This window comes from Prosopis cineraria, unplaced genomic scaffold (assembly GCF_029017545.1).
Source record: "Prosopis cineraria cultivar Desert tree isolate PC_DT_omini unplaced genomic scaffold, ASM2901754v1 PC14, whole genome shotgun sequence".
NCBI lineage: Eukaryota > Viridiplantae > Streptophyta > Magnoliopsida > Fabales > Fabaceae > Prosopis > Prosopis cineraria.
The window spans coordinates 23,672,956-23,696,363 of record NW_026555345.1 but is presented as its reverse complement, the minus strand read 5'-3'; the positions used below and the strand labels follow the sequence as shown (position 1 = coordinate 23,696,363).

Sequence of the window (23,408 nt, the reverse complement as noted above, 5' to 3'; positions counted from 1 at the left end):
TCCCATGAAGACTTATCCAAGAAGAAAGCGTCAAAAGATAAATTCAGATTGATTTCATTGTTTATTTTGCTCAGTATTTGATATTTCTTTAGATTTAGTATTTTATTTAGTCAGATTTTATTCTTTAGATTTTATTTAGATCTAGTAGTTTATCTATTTAGATTTTATTCAGTATTTTAGATTATAGGAGATATTATTTAGTTATTTAGTTATTTTAGATTATAGGAGATATTATTTAGTTATCTAGTTATCTAGATTTTATCCATTATTTTAGATTGCATTTAGCATTATAAATATGACTAGCAACTTAGAAGCTATCATATCAGTTTATCAATAAAATAGTCTTTTAAACCCTTTGGAGATTCTCCTGAGCGTGGCTATTAAGAGAAATATAGAACGAGATTCTTGTCCTATATCATCCTAATAGAGTTATTCTTATTTTAGTTATTCTGAGCACCTATCAATTGGTATGGGTTTGGACTATTTTACTATGCCTTCTTGTCCAATTAAAACAGGAACAAGGGTCGGGTCTAGAAATCCTATTTAAATAAGATTTTTGGCTTTGAAAATTAAATTTTTTAAAGTAAGCAAGCTTGAAGGTCTAGCTTTGATAAATCCTGTAAAAAAGAGCTTGAATTCGGGCAACCCTTCAAGCCTTGTTATATTATTATTATTATTATTTTTAGTGAAATATGCATTTGAAGCTAAGAAGAACCTGCTCGCCTGAAATCCTGATTCTACTCGCGTTATATTATCATTAATTTTAATTTATTTTAAAAATTAATTTAATATAATTTAATAAATATTAGTGTGTAGTATAAATTTTTTGATAGTTTTTATTTTTTACAATTATTATGTTTGTATATTTGTAAAAAATAAATTTTTTTAACCAAGATTTGAATTTTATTATTGAACTTTTAAATATGTGTTGTTTAATTTCTAAAAATTATGAGAATTTTAATTTTTTTAATTTTAAAATATTTTAATTAATTTGTAGTGCAAAATTTTATTTTAAATTTTTTAATTTTTTTTAAATAGGATTTGCAGGTTTGGCCCTAGACTCTTTAAATAAAAGTTGAGCCTCAAAAAAAGAATAAAAAATAAAAAATCAAGCTTGATGGCACAGGCCTTATGGATAAGGCTGGGTCCATCCATTTTCCAGCGTTATGTCCAGTTCAAATATCTTGTATAAATATGTATGATTCTGAAAGTTTGTGTTTGGGCAATGAGCATGCTCATATATGAGCGGCTTTTTTGTTTTCTAATTGACACTGATTGCTGAAAATCCATGATTTACTTGGGTCCATTTAACTCACAACAGTCAATAGAGAACACGTTTTAGGGCATGTTTGGTATCTATTATTAATTTTTATTTTTAAAAACTGTTTTACAATACAATTTTTAAAATTGTTTTTTAAAACAAAATAAAAAAAAATTTGTTTAGTTGTGTAATTTGAAAAAAATTTTAAAATTAAAAATTGGATGATAGTGATAGTTACTAGTAGTTAATGGTAACAATTTATTATAATCATTGATCAATATAATTATAATTTTTAATAATCTAACGTAATGTATTTTGAAAATAAAAAAATAAAATAAAAGCAATTTAAAGATGTTTCCATTCTTTTTTTAAAAAAATAAGAATAATTTTGGAAACAATTAGATTTAAAATACTTATCTAAGTAAGTTTTTTAATTTTTTTGTTTTCAAAAACAAAAACCAAATCTTTAATGTGTGCCTCTCTCATGATTGGATACACTTAAGTCATATTTCAGTTAAGGATTAAATGGTAAAAATGTCTTAAAATTATTTTATCTTAAATTTTTGCTGAAATAATATTATCCTGAAATTTTCAAAAAAAAAAAAAATATGTTGCCGTTAGTCTTGACCGTTAGCCAACCACTAATTGAACTCAAAGTGCTTGGTGGCTACCACGTGTCATTTAAAAAAAAAAGAAAGAAAGAAGATTTTGACGGTCACCTTTCTCTCCCTCTGCACACCTATCGAACTCTTCACCCCAGATATGATAACTTGATATGACTGTGCTTTGCTGCTTCTTCGTAGATGAAAACTTGCATATCGGAAGCCATTTATTAGAGGAATTAAATACACACAGAGGACCCTGAAACATGTTGATTACCACCAGTGACCTATTTAGCTTCGAAGCCTCGGATTGGTATGGATGAAGGAATGAGGTGCCGTGCTCTGCACTCAATTTCGAAGAGAACGTGAATGGGCTAAGGAGGAGGATTGAGAGAAATCAAAGTCAAAATTAAGCCAAGAGCTGTTTGGACCAGCAACCAACTTTACCGGCGAGCTTAGAGTGGAGGCCATTCTTATTGTTCTCCATATCGGTGAAGACGAAGCAAATGGAGAAGGGAGAGTTGGAGAAGTGTGGAGAGGGAGAGAGAAGCCTGGACGTGTAAATCTATATTTTTCAATTTTTTAAAATGACACGTGGCAGTCACTGGTTATTAGAGTCGAGTTAACGGTGAAGTGACAGTCATTGCCAAAATTAACGGCAGCATTAGAAAGTTCCGGATGATATGGTTTTTGAAAAAAAAGTTTTGAATATCATATATTCCCTCCCTTCGTTCGATTGAACGGGAGGGAAAGGAAGCAAAGAGAAAGAAAGGAGGAAAAAAAACCTTTTAATTTAAGGGGAGATTGCAAAAGGCCTCCTCTCCGTTCCTCTCCAATTAAATAGGTCTTAAAAATGTAAAATATTTTTTAAAAAATTAAATATTAAAAATAAAAAATATTTTTAATTTTTTAAAACATAATTATTATCTTTTTTAAAAAAGATTGCTCCTATTGAATAGAGTATTTTTATAGTTTTTTAGAGTGAAACACCCTATTAAATGGAGACAAATATGAAAAAATAAAGTTAATTTAAAGATAAATAACTATTTTATGAAGGTAGAATTGGATTAAAAATGTCTTATGTTTTTTTAAAGGAGGGATTATTCTTTAGAAAAGAATTTTGGAATTTTTTTGCTCTTTAGTTTTTCAATAAATATTTCACATTTTATAGGTACTTTCTCCAAATTACAATATAAAATATTTTTAAAAAAATTTATTTGGTTCAAAATATAAGGTATTTGATAACTTTTATATTTATTTTTTTAACTATATTTTTACTTCATTTGTTACTTTTTTTGAAAAAATAATGCATTAAATTTTAATTATTATTATCAATGCTTTTATATAGGATATTTAATGAAAGTATAAATGCAAAGCTATAGACATTTTAAATAATTTAAAGTTTAGCTAATATTGTTCATAAATTGTAAATTAATTAACTAATCCTCTGGTCTTATTTATACGGTAGAAAGAAAAGATTAATTTTGATCTTATTTATACAATATTTCACTATTTTCTATATCTATTTTTACCTTTCTACCTTTATTAAAGGATTAAAGTCTAATTTTATTTATGTACTTATTTGTTAGGAACGCTGGGCACTCTATACTATTAAGTAGGGCAATTTTCTTTTGGAAGTATTTTTTTTTTTAGGTCCAAAAATGTCCTTCTATTTGGAGGCCATTAACTTTGTTATTTTTTGCTGATATGGCATGTGCGTGGGACCCGCGCACTACTCTAACCATGCCTTTTGATGTTAATTTGTCTCTAAACTCTTTTTCTAAAAGCATTGGATGCTTTAAAGTCTTTTTTTAGGAATACTATGTATCTTGAAGTTTTATTAAAATAAAATTTAATCAAGTATTACCAAAATATTAACATATTTAATAATTTAAATATTATTATTTATAAATATTCATTTAAAATTTACTTTTAAAATATTAACAACTCAAACTAGAATTTTATAAATTTATAGATGATTTTTTTATATATCAATCTTTAATCTTTTTTTGAGACAGTGTCCAAATAGTTATACCTTTTGTGCGTATCAAAACTATATTTTTAATATTGGTTAAGTTTTTTAAATTTTTATGTCATTTTTTGTAATTTTTTTGTCAACTAACCTCTTCCTCCCAAAATATTACATTATCTAAATTTAATACTTTATGTCTGTTGCAATGTTAGGAGTAAAATCAAAAATATAACAAATCAGGATCAACAATATGCTAACAAAAATATTTATATGAAAGATATCACTTATTTCATTAATATACAACAAAAAAATTACTTAACAAGAGAAAAATGGAGAGATAAGAAAAAAATTCCTTCATTAATTTAAAGGTTGATTTCCTTTATTTTTAATACAAAATTATAAAATATTAAAAATAATAAAATATTAAATTGGGTGGTGTAATGTTTTAAATAATAATATTTAAATTATTAAATATTAAAATACATAATATTTTAACAGTATTTATTAAATTTTAATTTAACATGACTTCAAGGTATCCAATATTCTTAGAAAAAATTAAAATGTTTAACACTCTTATAAAAAGAGTTTAAGGGTAAACATAATTAAAATTTTACATGTCATTGTGCGTGGGCCTAGTGCACATAACAACGTAAGTAGAAAATGAAAAAAATTAACAGTTGACTAACAAAGGAGTTTTTTGCTCTTTGAAAAAATAGTTCAAAAATAAAATTATTTCAGTTAAGAGTTTAGGGTGTCCAATACTCTTAAAAAATAAAGACATAGGCAAAATTGGACCTTGACCTTTTATTAAATGTTAGGAAAAATTATTAAAAATAGTTCTTTTGTTTTTATTAGGTGATAAAGGTGAAAACTTATTAAATTTTAAAATAGAGTTAATAAGATTTAAGATTTTTTTTAATCTCGATAAAATATGTTAAAAGTGATTTATAAATAAAATTAAAAGAGAATATGGTTTGTATTATGTTTGGAAGAGTATATGTCAAATTCATCATGTATTAGCTTTTTGGATATCTAACCGAAAATTTTGAAAAAAAATTAGTTGCACTTTGTGAGGGCTGTTAAAGGTGGGTGAAGTTAACCGGTTGGTTTTGGGTTCGTTGTTGTCACATGGCTATCTCATAATGAACTAATTAATGAAAAATAATTATAGAAAAGATACCTTTCATATCAAAAGGTGGGAGAATTTTAGAGTACAATTTAACCCTAAAAAAAAAAAATTGCCCCAAACAGAATGGAAGCCCCACCTCCTTCAATGAATACCTCATTGAGATGAACACTCCACCGACTGATTGTGTGCTTTATATACTCCCTTCCGTCTTATCTTCATTACTCCCTCTCTTCAGTATTAGTCTTATATATTTAATTTGATTTAATTAAATATACAAGGCTAGTATTTTAGAGTATTTATAATTTAAAATAAAATATGTTGTCCTTTCTCTATTTTATCTTGATTATATTGTAGATACTTCTTTTGTGTTTTTAAAATCTATACAAACATCTTTTAAAATTAATAGATGCAAAATACAAATATTCTTTCTATTTTTAAATTTTTATTTTCATCCATCCAACCACTAATTGATAGTTAAATTATATATGTTGGATTAAAATAATTTTCTTTGAATAAAATTAGAACTGTTGCTTATAAAATTATCTTTTTCATGACATTTGAAAACTGTTCCCTTTTTTCAATAGACAACAATTGCATAAATGTTGCATTTAAATGTTTCTTTTGAAACATTTGATAACTGGTGCGTATTGTGTTTTTATACATAAAAACAATTTACTTTTAAACTTTTTAATATAGTTTTTTTACTTTTATTAATTAAATAATTAATTGATTGATTTATTAAATTATTAATTAGTTGAATTAAATAATAACTTTAAAAATCATCTATATATAAAATAATTTGCATTAGATGACTTGACAATGGCTTTGAAAAGTGGTAAGAGTTATTCCTTAATTTCTTGAAGTTGGGGCTTGAATATTAATTATGGAGGGAAATTTTAAATTTTTCGTATTTTACATATAGACAACGGTTTTTAACTGTTGCCTATAAAATATGATATGCAACATTCTAGAACTATTGCAATAAATTGATGTAAGAAGTGTTGCTTCTTTCTAAAATATAGGCAACAATTTTTAAAATGTATGACAAATAGAGTGCAAAAACTGTTACCTTTTATAATAAGTTAACATTAAATAAGTTTAAAAATGTTGCCTTTAGTTTTTCGCACCAGTTGTGATGCCTTTGGTTATGATTATCAACTGATATTATAAGACAAAAATGTTGCGGTGACAAATACAAAAGCTTAAACTACTCATCTTTCATCAAACCCCATCTCTTAATTAAGAAAGAAAGCTTTTGATCAGAGACACAAGAAAAAAACTCTTATTATTTTGTGAATTCTAGAAGTTTTGCGAATGGTTTGTCAACAATGTACTAGATTGCCATATTAACTAGAAATCATCAATGGCTCATGAGCCGCCATCTCCATCTCTACTTTATTCGCCACCAAAAGTTAGGTTTTGATTTAGTTCTCACTGCAAAACCCGTGAAGCAGAGGATCCGAATCCATAGTGTAATGAGTGCCTGTGTGCCACTGTACCAGGTCTCTGAATTTTAGCCAAAGCCCTATGCATCTTCTTAACTAATTCGGAACTGTAAAAGCCACTTCCAATAAATGCTATTCCAAACTTGTTCTCAGGTGTTCAGTGTTGCATATACATATATACACACACACATCCTTCAGCAAGTACATGTGAGATATGTATGTTGCGCAGTTTGATCTGAGTTGTTGTAATATACTCTCTCTCTATGTATTCTTCTTCAACCTCCCATCCTTACACAGAAGAAAATGGGGCTACGTGTCCTTGCATGCAGCGATCTCTTTCAATGGCTTCTTCTCACCATCACCATCTGCCTCGGCTTCTGCGTCGTTCTGAAGCAATCTCTGTCCTTTCTCAGATGGATCTTCCGCACATTCCTCCGATCTGAAAAGGACCTCATCAAAAGCTACGGCTCCTGGGCTCTCGTCACCGGAGCCACTGACGGCATCGGGGAAGCCTTCGCCTATGGGCTCGCCCGCCGTGGCCTGAACTTGGTCCTAGTCAGTCGGAGCTCTGACAAGCTCCGAACAATCTCGGACGAAATCCGAGCCGAATTCCCGAACTGCAACATCAGAACCGTGGAGATCGACTTGGCCGGCGACACTGCCGGAGGAATTAAGCGACTGAAGGCGGCGATCGAGGGTGTGGCAGATCTAGGGATTTTGGTGAACAACGTCGGGATTACGTATCCAGAAGCGATGTATTTTCACGAGGTGAAGGAGGAAGTGTGGATGAGGATCGTGAAGGTGAACGTGGAGGCAACTACGGCGGTGACGAAGGCGGTTGTGGAGGGAATGATAAAGAGAAGAAGAGGCGCCGTCGTCAACATTGGGTCCGGAGCTGGGATCGTTGTGCCTTCGCATCCTCTTTACGCCATTTATGCAGCTACAAAGGCGTAAGAAGCTCCTTCTCGATCTTTCTTCGTCTTCACTTCTTTTCCATTTATAGCATTTACACTGCAAATGGATACATGGATTATAGCATTGAAATCAACGCCACAGGTAAACTCACGCAACTTAAGAAAATTAAGTTAATTTAGTTAATTATAATACTCGGATCACATTATATGATTCATACATAACTAATTCATGATTATGAATAAAATTATTTGAAACTTTACATTCTTAAAATTATTAATATATTTTTATTTATACTTTTATTAAATATTTTATATAAGATTTGATAATAGTAATTAAAATGTGAGTGCATGATTTTTTAAAAAACATAATAAATGAAGTTGGGGTGTATAATTGAGAAAAAATGTAAAAGTAATTCAATATCTTATATTTTAAACTAAATAAATTTTTTAAAAAATATCTTATATTATAATTTGTAGAAAGTAATTGTGTTTTTAAATAAAAGAACTAGACTAAAATATCTATATATTAAATTAAACTAAGGTTGTATTATTTGGCCAAAAAAAAGGTTGTATTAATTATTTCTTTTATCCAACCAACGAGTTTGATCATTAATATTAGTACTATATTTATGATGGGTTTGGATAACCTATAATTTTTTCTTCCAAAAGAAAATTTTAGAACTGCAAAAGTAAAATGATTTTTTGGTGCAGTGTTTGCATCTGTCACATTCACATTTATGAATAGCATTATACACACGCACATATTCACTGCATGGGGAGAATCACGTCCCTACTAATTACACTCTCCCTACTCAAAGAATATTTTCGACCTGCAAAAGTAATTTGATTTTTTGGTGCAGTCTTTGTCATCGATCACATTCAATGAATAGCATTATACATACACACCTTATAGAGGAAGAATCACATCCTACGACTTGACAAAAAAATTGTTTATAGATAACAACTAATATTAAATGAATTGTTATTGAAATAAAAATATGAACTTAATTTTTATAAATGAGATTTGTTATTAATTATTGTTTATGAATAAATTTTTCATATCAGATTCTTAGACGTGATTCTTTCTACTATGTATGTATGTATGTATGTATGTATATATATTACATTTTTTAAATATGTACTTTAAAATGATTTCAATTTTGTCACAAACATTAACTGTGGGAATTAAAAATTAAAATTAACTTGTGTTTAAGCATGCACAAACAAAATAAATATAAATATATAGATTTTGATGGATTGTTTAGCTTTGGAATGCCATCAGGAACAACCAACTCTTGTGATGATAATAAATCAGCAACGTTTAGTTGATATTCTAACTAGCTAGCAGATTAATTAGTTTATTATTATTCAAAAAAAATTCATATCTATTTTGACTGTTGATAAATTAGTTTTTGTTCTCTAATGTAGGCAATCCAAATCTATCATTTCTCCTTTTAAAAAATATAAAGTATTTTTTAAAGAATTGTATGTTAAAAAAATAAGACTTTTTTAGTATTTTAAGGTATAATAAATATATATTTTTCAAAAATATCCTTAATAAATTAATTATTTTATATTTATTTGTTTAAAAAAATATAGCATTAGTTTAAAAAATAATTAACTAATTTTAAATTCAGTTAAAAATATCTCATATATTTTAACAGAAAGAATACAATAAAGAAATTAAACAACAACAGGCACCTGAAGTCCGAACGTGCTTCAAGAGAGCGAGTTACTAGTTTTGGTGATTTAATTTATGAGCACGTGGGAAAGAAATCAAGAACCTGATACGAGGCTTTTGCTTTGTTGATGGTAGTGAAGCTTCAAAATCATACTCTAAATATGCAAGTACGTGTAAGCCTAATCTGAAGGTGAGCATTGAATCATGCATGTGCATGCAGGTACGTGAGACAATTCTCGAAGTGTCTACACGTGGAGTATGGACATTATGGGATCCACGTGCAATGTCAGGTGCCACTGTATGTGGCGACGAAGATGGTGGCGAGAGTGGCGGCGATAGAGAAGCCGTCGTTATGGATAGCGTCGGCAGAGAAATACGCGGAGGCCGGAATAAGGAGCATAGGCTACGAAGCAGAGTGTAGCCCTTACTGGCCTCACTCTCTTCAATGTTACTTGGCCTCCTTCCTCCCTCACTCCTCCTTGACGCGTGGCGTCTCCATGTTGCTCTTTGTAGAAACCCCCGCCTTCATCACAAATATTACTAGTTAGCTGCTACCAGGATAGTGCTTAATTATCACTAACTTGACTAAGTTACGTTGAGTTCGGATAGTTTAAAATTTAATATTAAAATTAAAAAATTTTATTTTATGAATTCATTGTTCAGATTTATTTTGAACAGTGAAAATCTATAATATTGAAACCTTCTATAATTTTCAATGATTTTAAAAAAAATATATATAAGATAAAAGTTATAAATTTACAGTGTCTAAATCTCATGCGAGTAATGAGCATTGAAACTCATCCCAGTCCCTTCTCCCTATTACACTCTAGTCCACAACATTGGACATTTGTATATTGTTAGATTTAGATTCAATGAGTGACTTAAGTTTATTTACTTAATGAGTATCTTAATTACAATCATTGAATTTTATGAATATTTAAAAACTATTAAGGCACATTTCTCTCCAAAAATTCAAAATAATCATATCGATCAAAGCACTCCCTATATGTGTTGTCGATCTCCTTTAAATACTTTATATAAGCACATTGATAATGACAATTAAAATTTTAATTGACTATTTTTTCAAAAAAAAAATGAAGTAAGGCATAATTAAAAAAAATTACAAGAACTTCTCAAGGTCAAGATTTTTAAAAAATGTCTTATATTATGGACCATTAACTCTGCAACCTCCATAGAAGCCCTTAATTAGAGAGATTACTAATAATGACCTAATTAATTTAGGTTATAAATATAATTTCAAATTACCTAGTTTTAAAAACACTAGGTTGTTAACAAATTTTATCCTCCTATACTTCTGTGTGTATTTGGATATTTTTAGGGAGTGAGATAAAACATGACTAGAGAAAATAACCTTATTTATCACAAGTAAAAAGCATGAGGGAAATCCAGTTTAATTTGGATATGATTAATAAATTAGAGAAGAAATGAAACGGAATTGAGTGTTATCGATCTCTATAACTCCACGTCTTCATAATTCCCTCCATCTCCGTAAATATCATGTATCATTGTCCCTCTTAGTTATTAGTGATTGTAATAACCCCACAACGACCTAGAATTAATGCCATGTCTACCTTAAAACCAGAATAATTAAATAAGCAGATTAGATTCATTGATTTTAGAAAAGTATGGAAGTTTTAGAGGACCAAAATCACCTACCAAGAAATCAGACCAAAATTTAATATTATTACCATTACCTGGCTTCCATTGGACATGCATCAATGTGTGTTGCCAGAGCTTTGAAATGCTTCGCCAGAAATAAATGGTTTTTACCAATGTCATGACTGGTGGCATCTTGTAGCTGGTACTTGGCCTTGAGTAGACGCACCCATAAAAGATCAGGCTCAGTAACAATTTTAATATAAACAAGCTTCGATAAGGTGTTTTTTTGAGCTTCAAGATTAATAATTCCACAACCTTCATGCTTGAGAGGTTAACAAAGATCCTTCCAACTTATCAAGCTTATGCCACGATGCTCTTCCGATTAACCCCATATCAGTTTCTCGATGAGTTTCTCAATTGTTTTACTACTTGGAACTTGACAAGAGTAATACGACCAGCTAAGGAAAGGGATATGGATTTCCACCCACCTAACTTTTGATGCGACCTCTCAACACTATAATTGTATGTATTGGTGGTAACTCTCCTATTGATTAATGGCACCCCGAGGTACCAACCAAGAGACTCAGAGCGTTGAAACAGCAGATTCTAGCAAATAGCGTTACACGTTGACACAGAAACATTCTTTGAAAAGTAAAATTGGGTTTTTGAGTGGCGAATGGCTTGCCTAGAAGACAGACAAAATTGATGTGACACTCTCTTGACAACATCACCGTGGGAGGCTGAAGTATCACTGAAAAGTATTAGATCATCAGGAAAAAATAAGTGGGAGAGAGGAATGCCCTTACACCCTAGTTTGATAGTATGCCAACTATGTTGATGAACCTCAACAGTAATTGCTCAAGAGAGACACCCTATACATAAAACAAAAACATGTGAAAACAATAGGTCCCCTTGTCTAATTCCTCTCATTGGTGAAAATGAAAAGAATGGCTTGCCATTCCATAATACCTTTATATAGGAATGGTAATGCATTTTATGGTGAGATTAATCATATTGGGGTGAAGCCCGACATCCTTCAAGGTGCCCTCAATAAAATCCCACCATAGCTTATTAAAAGCCTTTTCTAAATCAAATTTAATGGCCATCCAATCCATTTTTCCTATTTTTCCTCATTGAACGCGTGACTTCTTAGGCTATAAAGATGTTGTCAATGATACTTATATCCTACATAAAGCTAGACTGGTAAGGTGTAACATCCCAAATTTTTAATCTGAAAATTATGAACTAAATAAGGGAAATTAGTGTATGATGAATTAATTAAGTTAACTATGTTTTCATATTTCTAATTTAATTTTTGGGTTGTTTAGACAGCTTTCAAATGGGTTAGGATGGTTATTGGGCCAACCAAGTCCAAATGGAGGATAAAAACAATATATTAGGCCTTTGTACCATCCGCCGTAATGAACACACCATGCATCGTGGTGGACAGTGCATAATTTAGTTAAACCAATTAATGTGAGAGAGAAGATGGTGGATGTGCTAGGGCTTGTTGGGAAGTTATTTAAGCTAATATTCACTAAGGTAAATCTTGTTCTTCATTTTCCTCTCCCTCTACTCTTTGGTTGTTGATTTTGGAGAAGGAAGTGATGTTTTCATCCCTTTCTAGGGCTTGGTCTAAACCTAATGGCTTAAATGGAGTTATTGAGAGTTAATTTAAAGTTTCATACCTAGGTTTTGTGATTTTATATAGTTTTGTGGTTGGGTTTGGATGAAGCCTAGCCCAAAATTGGAAGATTAGGTGCAATATGGGCCAATGAATGGTATAATCCAATCTATTGGAAGTTAAATGGAGCTAGTGGTTGGATAATAAGGCTTAGGTTATGTTAAAGATGAGAAGTGTGGGTTAGGTTTGACTATGGATATTTATGTTTGGGGGAGTGATTGACATATTGGTATATGTAGATTAAAGTTGTTTGGGCCTCTTTGAGCAAGGAAGAAGCTCAAAGAGATAGTATAAATTCATGAGTAACCCTAAGGTAACAAAAGAGTTGAGATAATCGGATAATCTCTTTTGTCTACTTGCATATTAGATTGTTTATGAATATTTGAGAAATAAAATGGTATTTTCATATGTATGTAAATGTTTGTGTGTGGGTGTGGGTCTGTTTGGTTTTGAAAATCTATGAGAAATGGAAAAGAAGTCTTGAAACAATAACATTATATAGATGTACATATTTAATTAAATGAGTTTGTAACCAAGTTATGTGATCATAAATGATATTGATTGATAAATGGACATATGTATGGCTTGTATGTGTAAGTAATGTTGTATTATGTAATATCTTGATTTTTAGATACGAAATAAATTAATTGTAGAAATTGAGGTTTGATTGAGGATATAAAATTTAGGTTGATATTATTTTAAGGTTTGATTGGAGGCCAAATTTGTATCTTAGGTTAATGATATGTTTAGGCATTAAAATATGTCTCAAATTGGCCTAAGATGATATATTAAGGTTAAATGGGGTCCAAAACAAGTATTGGGCCAAATCTGGCTCAATTATTATGGGCTTAAGTAAGGTGGCTAGATTTGTGCCATGTATCGTGACTTATAGCTAGAATTTTAAATTCAACATTCTGTTGAGTGACCAAACAGAAGAGGAGGAGAAAATAGAAGTTAGATGTGTGAAAATATTAAGTTTTGCTAGGGTTTTGGTTAAAGGATTCCTTGGACATGTTTTGGAGCATTAAATCCTTAAGGTAAGCTCATTAATCACTCTCCTATCCCTTATCTACATTTCTAAGCATTTTTTTTATTGGGTCTTTAGACTAGGGTTTTGTAGTTAGAGTAACTCTAACCCTTGGTTATGAGTCTTAAGAGTGTTATAAGGTTAAATAAGTGTAATTTAAATTGTTTTAATGTTATTTATGGCAATAGGTGTGTTGAATCTAAACCCTTAAGCTTGATTGAATAATTATTGATAGTGTGTTGATGTTGTAGAGATTTAATTCATGATTTAGATGTATAATAATGATTAATAGGACTAAGTGGATGATTTAAGTGTGTGTAAGAGTTTAGGTTAATATGGTTAATTAACCTAACCCTAAGGTGTGATTAGTGTGTTGACTTTGATTAGCTATATTAGCATTATATTAACAATAATTAGTGTCATGTTGTATGTAGATTATGATGTTGACACTGTTGATGGTGATAGTATGCTTGTTCGGGGAGCTCTAATAGCAAGAAGCAAATGTAACCATTATTAATGTGTGATGGGTGTGTGTGATCATGTGTGATTTTATGGTGTTAGCAAATTAAATTATGTTTAGAAAGTATATTATAGTGTTTGGAAAATTAATTACCAAGTGGAATGAAATGTATATAAATACTATGTTTAGTATAACTATTGTTCGGAAGCATGAAATTGTTCAAATATTGATAAGGGTAGTCGCTTACCTCTCAAAATAATAACTAAAACCAAACCTAAATGTAGTAGAGGATCAACCTAGGTCATCACCCTAGTGAGTGGCTAATCTTTAATTATAAGGTCAATTAGTGAATAAATGAAATCAAGTGTTGGGAATGATTTATCTAAAACTACTAAATAAATAACTAAATTCTTGCCTAAAGTGAGTAGATTGAAAATTTCCTTTCAAAGAGTTGGAACTCTAGAGATTGATTGATATTAGAATCCTTATCTTCTTGATGAAATAAGCCAATTAGTGCTCTCTTCTTTCCCTTGACCAAATTGTATTAGCCTAAAACAACTATCCTAAGCCAATTAACCTAACTAGCTCAATTTAGTAAGTCTTAGACTAAAGTCCTCAGTTTATTTCACTAATTGGTGCAAGTGTTGATCATGTGTGACAGTTAAAACTCTTCCCTCATGTGCCATAGCCAAGAACAAAATATAAGTAATCACAAGACTATGTAAAGCTACTCAAGTGCAAGCATCAATCTCAAAAGATTGTGTAACATTAAATCAAGCAATTCACTAATTGAAAAACACAATTATGTGCATTAATCATCAAGTGGTTGGATTAAACTAAGAACAAATGAGAGAGAATTCAATGTCATAAGTATATTCTCTTTACATAAAGACTAAATTGAAATTAGAATTATAAAGCCATGATAATTAAATCCTCAACCAAGATATCTAATCATCAAGTCAAAAGAGAAGAGATAGGAAATAAGAAAAGCTTAGCCAAAGTTGCTCATACTTCATCCTTCATCTTTCTCTCTCTAGGACTCCTCCAAAGTGTTTAGCTCCTCATCTCCATCTTCATGGTCTTCTTGATCTTCATGAGATAGCCCAACTCTTTAGCCATTAAAATAAGGATTTGAAGCTTTATGACTTCAGGAAAATGGATGGAAATGGACGAAATAATGAAGAGGAGAAGATTGGTGTGTGTTTTGTGATTATTTGATTGAGAATGTATAGAGAAAATGCGGTGAAAAATGAAGAATAAGTGAGAGAATGTGAAAGGATGAAGTGAATAAATGAATTTGACATGAAATGTAGATTGTTTGCTTTAGCCTCCCAAAAGATTAAAATAAAATAAAATAAAAATAAAATGCAAATAGATCTAAGTCACATAGAAGAGGCTTATAAGGTGGAATGTTTCCATTGGGTTGTAGATGATTCCAAAGTATGTCAAATTAATCTTATGCTTCATCTACCTTTTAATTAGATCTACTCTACCCTATTAAACCATTTACATGCCACCTTAAGTTCATATTTTCCTCCTTGAAGATTTGCCCAATTGATACACATGTGCACATTTTATCTATGTCACAAAATACATATAATTTAATTTAATACAATGTGATATCATGAAATTTAATTAAAGCACAGCATTACATTCATATTTAGAAGAAAAAATTTATTAAAAATATCCAAGTAATGGGTGCACATAGTTATACAAAATTTACACACAAATATAAACCCAAAACTAGATCAAAAGAACACATTTGGGAAAATCAATGACATGTATAAACTTTTATTTAATTGCTTTCAACTTAAAATGAATTTGTAAAATCTAATTTAACCACTCTTCTTCTTCTTCACTTCAAATACATTTTGATAATTTTTCTCATACATTTTCTCAAAATTTTAATTTTTGGACTAAAATACTTTTAGTGCACAAAATCTAGGCACTTAGGCAAATTTTCAATTCTAATGTAATATGTGTGCACTTTAAACTAATAACATATGATAAATGATCCTAATTGACATAGAAAAGTGTATAATAAATGAGTTCTATCAATATATTTTCTTGTTTGGATATGTTTGTAATATACATGACTTGTTGGTTTTTGAAATATGTGTTGTTAGATATTTTGTTTAGAGATTACCTACCATGTGGTAAACTCTCATTGGATCCAATGAATGGCTAATAGCTTAGACTAACTCATCTTTTAGTTGACTGACTTCATTTCAAGTGCGGTATATGGAGGGATATAAGATATTGTCATGCGCTTTTACTGCTTGAATTGTTTGGATAATATGTGTTAGGAAAAATATTTTGTATGCCCCACTTATCAATCGCATGGTTAGTTGCATTACATACATCGTTATATATTAATCTTGGTTATTGAGACCTCAAGTCTCATTTCCTATAGTTATAATTTTTACAAGAAAAGGTCAGGTTGGAGAAGCACCCAAGACTTAGCTAGTGTGTATGGATACTACTTGTTTATAAGGCCTCTTTAGTATTGTATGTAAGCATTGCCAATCTCAAAGTATTATTTTGTAATATGAGCATATGGCTCCCTATTTTATTGATACATGTATTTGATAGCTATGAAATGGGTTTTTGTGACTTTTATGGCCATATTTTGATATGACTAAATGAATTACAAAGTGTTTAAAGTAAAGAAGTTGTTGATATTCATTAACATGAATTTTTTATATTAACTGTGTTGCTATAACCTAACTATGGGAATCTATATTGTTATTATTAAATTCATGTGTAGGAAATGTTGTTTTGTATGTGTATATTGTGGTCAAGTTTCCCATACAATAGTCATTAGCTTTGGTTTTTAGTTCGTTAAGTGTAAAAATTGTTTGGAAATAAGTTTTGTCCCTAATGTGGATAAAATCCTCAGATGGAGGAATTTTTGTACTAATCTAAAGCCATTAATAAGTTTTGCGTGGACACTTGAATCACTCGAATTGAATGTGTGTGTTAGAAATTACGCCTGTTTAAAGTTCAAAAATATTGTCCATGCTATCAATGGTGTTGTCAAGTATTGTGCATGTCTCATTGGCCGTGGTGTATGGCATAGAGGAGGAAATTATTTCTCTATGTCATGTACTATAGTGCATGACATATAGTACATGACACATCCTAAATAGAAATGCCCCTGCTGATTTTCTAATTTCTAAAATTATCCCTTTTGACCTTCTTATCCCTTTTTAACTTATTGTTGGACAACTTAGTCCTTAAAGAACCATGCTTAGCTCTTAATTACCCTTTTAATCATTTTGTTAGTCTTAAATACATGTTTCTTAATGAGATCCCATTAGGATTAAATCACCACATAATTACTATTTTATAGGTGAAAGCGCTGATGGGGATAAAGGGGAAGGAGCTTAGGGCAAAGTAGACAAGTGCTACTACTTTTGTAAGCCCTTTTTGTTATTTTGATTAATTTGTAAATTGAATACACACACACATAGTTATTACCAGCCAAGATTACATGTTTATTTTAGTTTACTTGCATGATGAAATATGTGGGATGCTGTATTTTGGCTTAGATTGTATTGGTGATAATGTTGTGGAAATTGGGTAGGGTTGAGATATTATTGCATGTGTATGCTAAGTATGATTAGCTGTGTCAAAATGGCTATGTCACCAGTTGAAAAACATGTTGAATGTTAATGTGCCTAATTATGTTTGAATATTGGGTTTGATGGCCAAATTGATGGTAGTATGTATGGATGCCTATATAGCTATTTAGTTAGATAAATTTTGGTCCCTTAAATGTGGTTCAAGTCTCGGTTGTGGCTAATGGCATTTGATTTGAATTTGGGGATACTTGAATGCTAGTAGGTTTTGAAAAAGTGATAATTTTTGTATTTTATCTTTTGTGATTGGTTCTTCATGCTTCTTACTATTTTATTTTTCTAATTTCTCAAATATTGTTTAAACTTAACACATTTTAAAAAAGGGTTTAATGAGATCTTAGCTTTGAATGTTTTCATTTATAAAGTTTGTTCAACCATTTCTATTATAATAGTTAAGAAAAGGATCAGTTAAATCATAATTATTATGATAAAGTGATTATGTGTGGTTTGTTCATGTAATGTCAAGGTGGACATTACAGACATAAAAGGTTTTAAGATATTTGCAAGCAATTTTATGATCACTTTGTACGCAACTGGGTAGAATTCTCTTATGTATTATGGTCTGCTTACTTTAGCAATAAGGGTGCGATTTAAAACTGGATCAAGACCACCCCCAAGCCACAAATCTTTGACAAGGTTGAAAAGATTACCTCCTACCATTGTTTTCCATGGGCTTTGAAAAAATATGCCATAAAGTCCATCAATTCTAGTAATTTGAAAGATTTCATTTGGAACAAAGCCTTGAGATACCATAGAGGGTAAAATTGGTATCATTGAGAGAATATAAGCTGTGGAAGTAATTGGAAGCCAAATCTAAAAGGTCCTATTTGTCTGAAATCCAATCGCCCAAATCCAAACGAAGCCTAATGATACAGTTACAATGTCAGCAAATAAGGGCTTTAATTAGTATAGTAGAAGGAGGTGTTCTGATCACCCAAGCAAAGCCAATTCGAGGAGGATTTTTGGAGCCAAAGAAGCCCCTCATGAAAACAGGTATCTTCAAATTCCTCTCTCAACTGCTTTTCCAGATCAATCAGAAAAGCAAAAAAAGGAAAGGCTTCAAGTTTCTTCTGTGCACCCGAGATTCTAGATAGAAGCCTTCTCTTCTTTGTTCTCCTGTTCTCACAGATGCTTTGGTTAAGAGACCAACAGTGCTTAACGAGTTGTGAGAAATCAAAGTAAAGAATCCATGAAGTAAGGAATCTAAAAAGCTTGTCCATTGGGCTCAATGATTATAGTAAGCCCAATTGAAGGTGAATAGCCCTGTGATCATAAATAACCTTAAGAAGAAAATGAATTAACCCATGTCTAGTTACCAATTGCTCTATAAATGAAGAGTTGTTTTTATCTTTTATGTTCCAACGTTGCCTATTTTATATTTTTACCTAACTAATTAGTTCATGTAAGTTCTGAAAATTTGTTAACATCAGTTTATATTGCTTTCTTGACAATTACTTAATTAAATATAATAAACCATAACACTATTATTTATCCTTGTCAATCTCTTAATCTAATATAATCACTCAGTAATACCCGTAAGAAAGGTATTATTGGGAAAATATTAGGTTTTTCATAGATTTCACAAAACGATTTGTAAAAAGAAATATGACAAAACTTATAAAAATGAAATGAGAATAAGGCAATAATGAATATTAATTAATAACATTTTAAAAAATATAATAGTTAGGAAATAATTAACAATGGAAAAAGAACATTGAAGTAGAGATGTTCAAGTTGTACCCATTCCGGTTGGCCCATATTACTCCGATCATGTCAAAATGAGTTTGTCTCAGCTCAAAAAAAGAAAGGATGGGACACTTGTAGGACAAAAAAGGAGTAGGGACAGGATGAGACTCAGGATACCCTTTAGGACTTCTCATCCCATCCCAATATTTATATATATTATATATATATATATATATATTAGTTATTATGTTATTTTTATTGTTTATATTTTTTTTATTTTTTCTTTATTTAATTTTGCATTGCTCTGTGATACTTGGTATGGTCAAGCAAGTTGCGAGATGTTTTCTCATTGTTGATATTGATTTGGGGAATTAAAAACACAAACCCAGATTTAAGGAATTAAATTCAAGTAATTTAATGAGTTTATTTTTTGAGTTTATGCCTCATTGTTGTTGCTTATTATAATCTAAGTTTATAATAGGCTCTAACCAAATAGTCTACACATGCATAAAGGCTCTTGTATTTAGGTGACTTGTGTCCTTACATTTATTTATTTATGTGTTAAAACTCAATTGAGTAATCATATATAGAGAAGTATAATTCTTTATACATGTTGGTTAAGTATTACTAGTCATTTAAAGATACAAGTGAGGGTGGCCAACATAAATAAGGGTAATTGTCTGGATATCCCAGTCCCATCTCAATCTTGTCCCGGCTCCTATTAGAATGGGACAGCTTTTGGGATAAGAAAGGATATGAAATAAAATTTAAATCCCGTTCAATTTTTGGGATGGGATACAAGACGAGAGTGTCTCAATTCCATCCCGTCCCATGAACACTCTTACATTAGAGCAAGACATATGATTATGAGCACACCACGACATTGGCATTACACATGGATAGCATTAGAAACAAGGGTTTTGAGTTAGTCGAGTTATTTTTTCACGAGCAGAGCATGGGTTAGCTAGCCAAAAATGTGAGTTGATAAAACCCAACCTAACCTAAAAAATAACCTTTTTTTTTTTTTTTTGCATTTATGCTGGCTAGACATGGTGCGAGCTAGTCCTAGTAAAATTGCTCAAATAATGTTTACTTCAAATTATCTGAAATTGTTAAAAATTAATAAACTTACAGTTTTAATAACAACATCGATAAGTCAAGTTGACTTAAAGATCAATACCAAATAATTTGGATGTAACTTCAAATTTCGAATCAAACTGGACTTAAGTCTTCCCACCAATTTATCTATAAGAAGTCAAATTGAATTGTTGATGTTGTTGATAAAATTGTAAGTTTATAATTTTGAGCAATTTTAGGATAATTTGAAGTAAATATTGTATGGAGCAAATTTGATATGAGCAGCACCATGCCTAGTCAAAATAAATGAAAAAAGAAATTGCTACTTTTGTAAGCTATTATAGTCGGTAATTCAAGTCAAACCTAAATAAATTTAAATGAATTTAGGATCAGGAATAGTAAAATTACATATTTGCAATGTCCTTGAAAAATGTGGGTCAAACTCAAACACTCGAATAGCATTTTAAAATATTTTAAAAATAAATAAATTTATTAAATATTATTTGTTCATTTAAGTCTTTGCTTAATTTATACCAAGAGACCATATATTTTATTCGAGTATATGACTATAAATATTTTTCTTAAAAAAATTAAAAAATTAATATTTTTATTATTTTTAATTTATAAAATATCTTAAATAATAGTTAATTCATCCCAAATTATATGATACTTTTGGAAGAAATTTTACATTCTAAAATAAAAGGTACTTTAAAAAAATAAGGTTTCATCAAATATGCTTATTTCAATGCTAATATTTTTTCTCTTTTTATTTAATTTTTATCTTCCTTTATCCTGCTTTTCAATATATTAAATGAAATATATTTTTTAAAATTTATATTTTTATTTTTAAAAATAAATATATTAAAAATATTTGATAAAATTTATTGGTATGTAAAATTTTATTTAAAAATTATTTAAAATATTCCAAAACGGGCACCCAAAGTCACAAACACACACTAAAACCACAACAAACCTGCAGTTCCACGTTCTTTTGAAAAAAATTGTGGTTTCACATTTAGACGCTGGCATTAGTAGGTAGGGATCATAGGACCGTGAGGTAGCGCTCATTGTTGGCCCAAAAGAAAAGGCGGGGCTCATTAATGTGGTGATCTTTCTTAAAAATAGCCTTATTAACCAAAGCTTAGGAAAATCTGTGTGTACCAAGAAAAATTAAACGTTTTAACAAATTCAATTAAATATCGAAATTGAAAATATTTAATGATTGGAATTTAACTCTTAGTTTCTATAATTTCAGTGAACTTTTAAATATGTCCTTATAGTTTGTTTTAGGAGAGAAGGTTCTAACAATTTATTCTCTTTAATTTTATTTATAAGTCATTTGTAGCATATTTTATTATAATTTAAAAAAATTTAAACATCATTAATATTTTTAAAACTTTAATAAATTTTTATATTTACTACTATTAAATATATATAATTTAAAATTAAAATATTTTAATACTTAATAACTTTTTCAGAATTTAATTAATAGAGGCAAAATGATAAAGGCAGATGCAAAAATCACAAAGATGCCATAAAAAAATATAACAAAAAAAACTTTCTTTCTATCCTTCTACACCTCTCAATATTTAGAGTTGTAAGGATTAAGGGAGAATTTTAGTTAAGGATCATTGTGATTCTATATAAGTGAAATAAAAAAATTATTAATTAGTGATTTTGTATAACAAATAAAGAGTATTTTAATTTTTTTACCATCAATTTTTTTTTAATTTTTTTCTTTGAACTGAACTGAAATTTTAAAATTTTTTTTAAATTTACTTGAAATTAATTTTCTACATTAGTCCTTAAATGAAATTCTTCCATTAATTGATGTGATTAACAGAGTAAATTACAATGTGTAAGAACTAAAAGTTTAGTTTTTCATTATAGAATCTTGAAACCATAATTTGACGATTGATCGACTTTGATTTGGTCCATCAACCTACTTGCATTTGAATCCTGTTAAAGATGAAAGAGAAAGCGAGGGAAAGGAGAGAGAAAAGGCAAACGGAAAATTGGAGTGGGCAAGAACCATATAAGAGAGAGGTAGCCAATAATTTTTACAAAAATTTCATTCAAAGACTATTGAAGCAATTTAATATTAAATAAGGATAAAAATATTTTGAAATATTGCTGTAGGATCAAAAGAGCTGATACGAAAATAATTTTAGATTAAATGGACTATAATACTCTTGTTTTTTTTTTAAAAAAAGAAAACTTATCAATTAATGAATAGTTTTTTATTAAATATGAATGGATACTTATTAATTAATGAATGGTCACTTATTGAAATATAATTTACACATGTCCCTTCTCACAACCAAGTTTTTTATATTTTTAAACTTGTCAATTAGCTAATAATTTTTTATTAAATATAAATGGGTATTTATTATTTAATGAATGACTACTTATTGAAATATAATATACAATAATCTCTTTTCCCAATCAAGCTCTTTCATATTCTTAAACTTGTCAATTGCTGAATGGTTTCTAGTTAAATATGAATGAGTATTTGTTAATTAATGAATGTTACTTATTGAAACATGATTTACACTTGTCTCTTCATACAACTAAACTCTTTCAAATTCATAGACTTGTCGATTAGCAAATGACTTATTGTCAAATGTAAATGGATATTATTAATTAATGAATGATTAATGATCAATTAAAAAAGAAATGCAATGGTATTATAGTCTTTTTATATAAAACTATTTTCAAATTAGCTCTTGATTCTACAGTAATATTTTAGAAGATTTTTGTCCTCATTTGATATTAAATATCTATAATGATTTTTGAATGACATTTTTCCATAATTTTATGGCCTAGTAGGATAAACACTGGCCTACAAGTGAAAGTTTGTGAGTTCAATCATACTTGTAACGTTTAGTTATGCTTGCTCCTCTAAATTTTCTTTAAAAAAAAAAAAAGGGAGGTAAGAGTCAAATGGTCCAAAATTATTTTAGGGAAGAGCACAATGGTAAAAATATTTTTTCATGGAGGCATTTACGAGGGGAGAATATCATTTAGAACCCCAAGATCAACATATTAAATGCAGAGTACACAATAGTCTAAAAATTTATTAAATGCTTTAAGTCCTTAATTGAAAATAATTTTACGGTGTTCAATTGTCACAATACCCTTCAGTGATTAAAAAAGCATCATTGTCACTGGAGTAACAAGTTGTCACTAGAGTTCCAACACAAACGAGG

General features: G+C 29.6%; 1 protein-coding gene across 1 annotated transcript; it reads left to right on the top strand.

The window, feature by feature from the left end:
• Window positions 1–6,586: 6,586 nt before the first annotated feature.
• Window positions 6,587–9,575, top strand: LOC129292043 (very-long-chain 3-oxoacyl-CoA reductase-like protein At1g24470). Its single transcript, XM_054929553.1, has 2 exons — window positions 6,587–7,359; window positions 9,225–9,575. Exons 1-2 carry the CDS (start codon window positions 6,713–6,715, stop codon window positions 9,550–9,552), a joined length of 975 nt encoding a protein of 324 aa, XP_054785528.1. The 5' UTR covers window positions 6,587–6,712; the 3' UTR covers window positions 9,553–9,575.
• The last annotated feature ends 13,833 nt before the right edge of the window (window positions 9,576–23,408 follow it).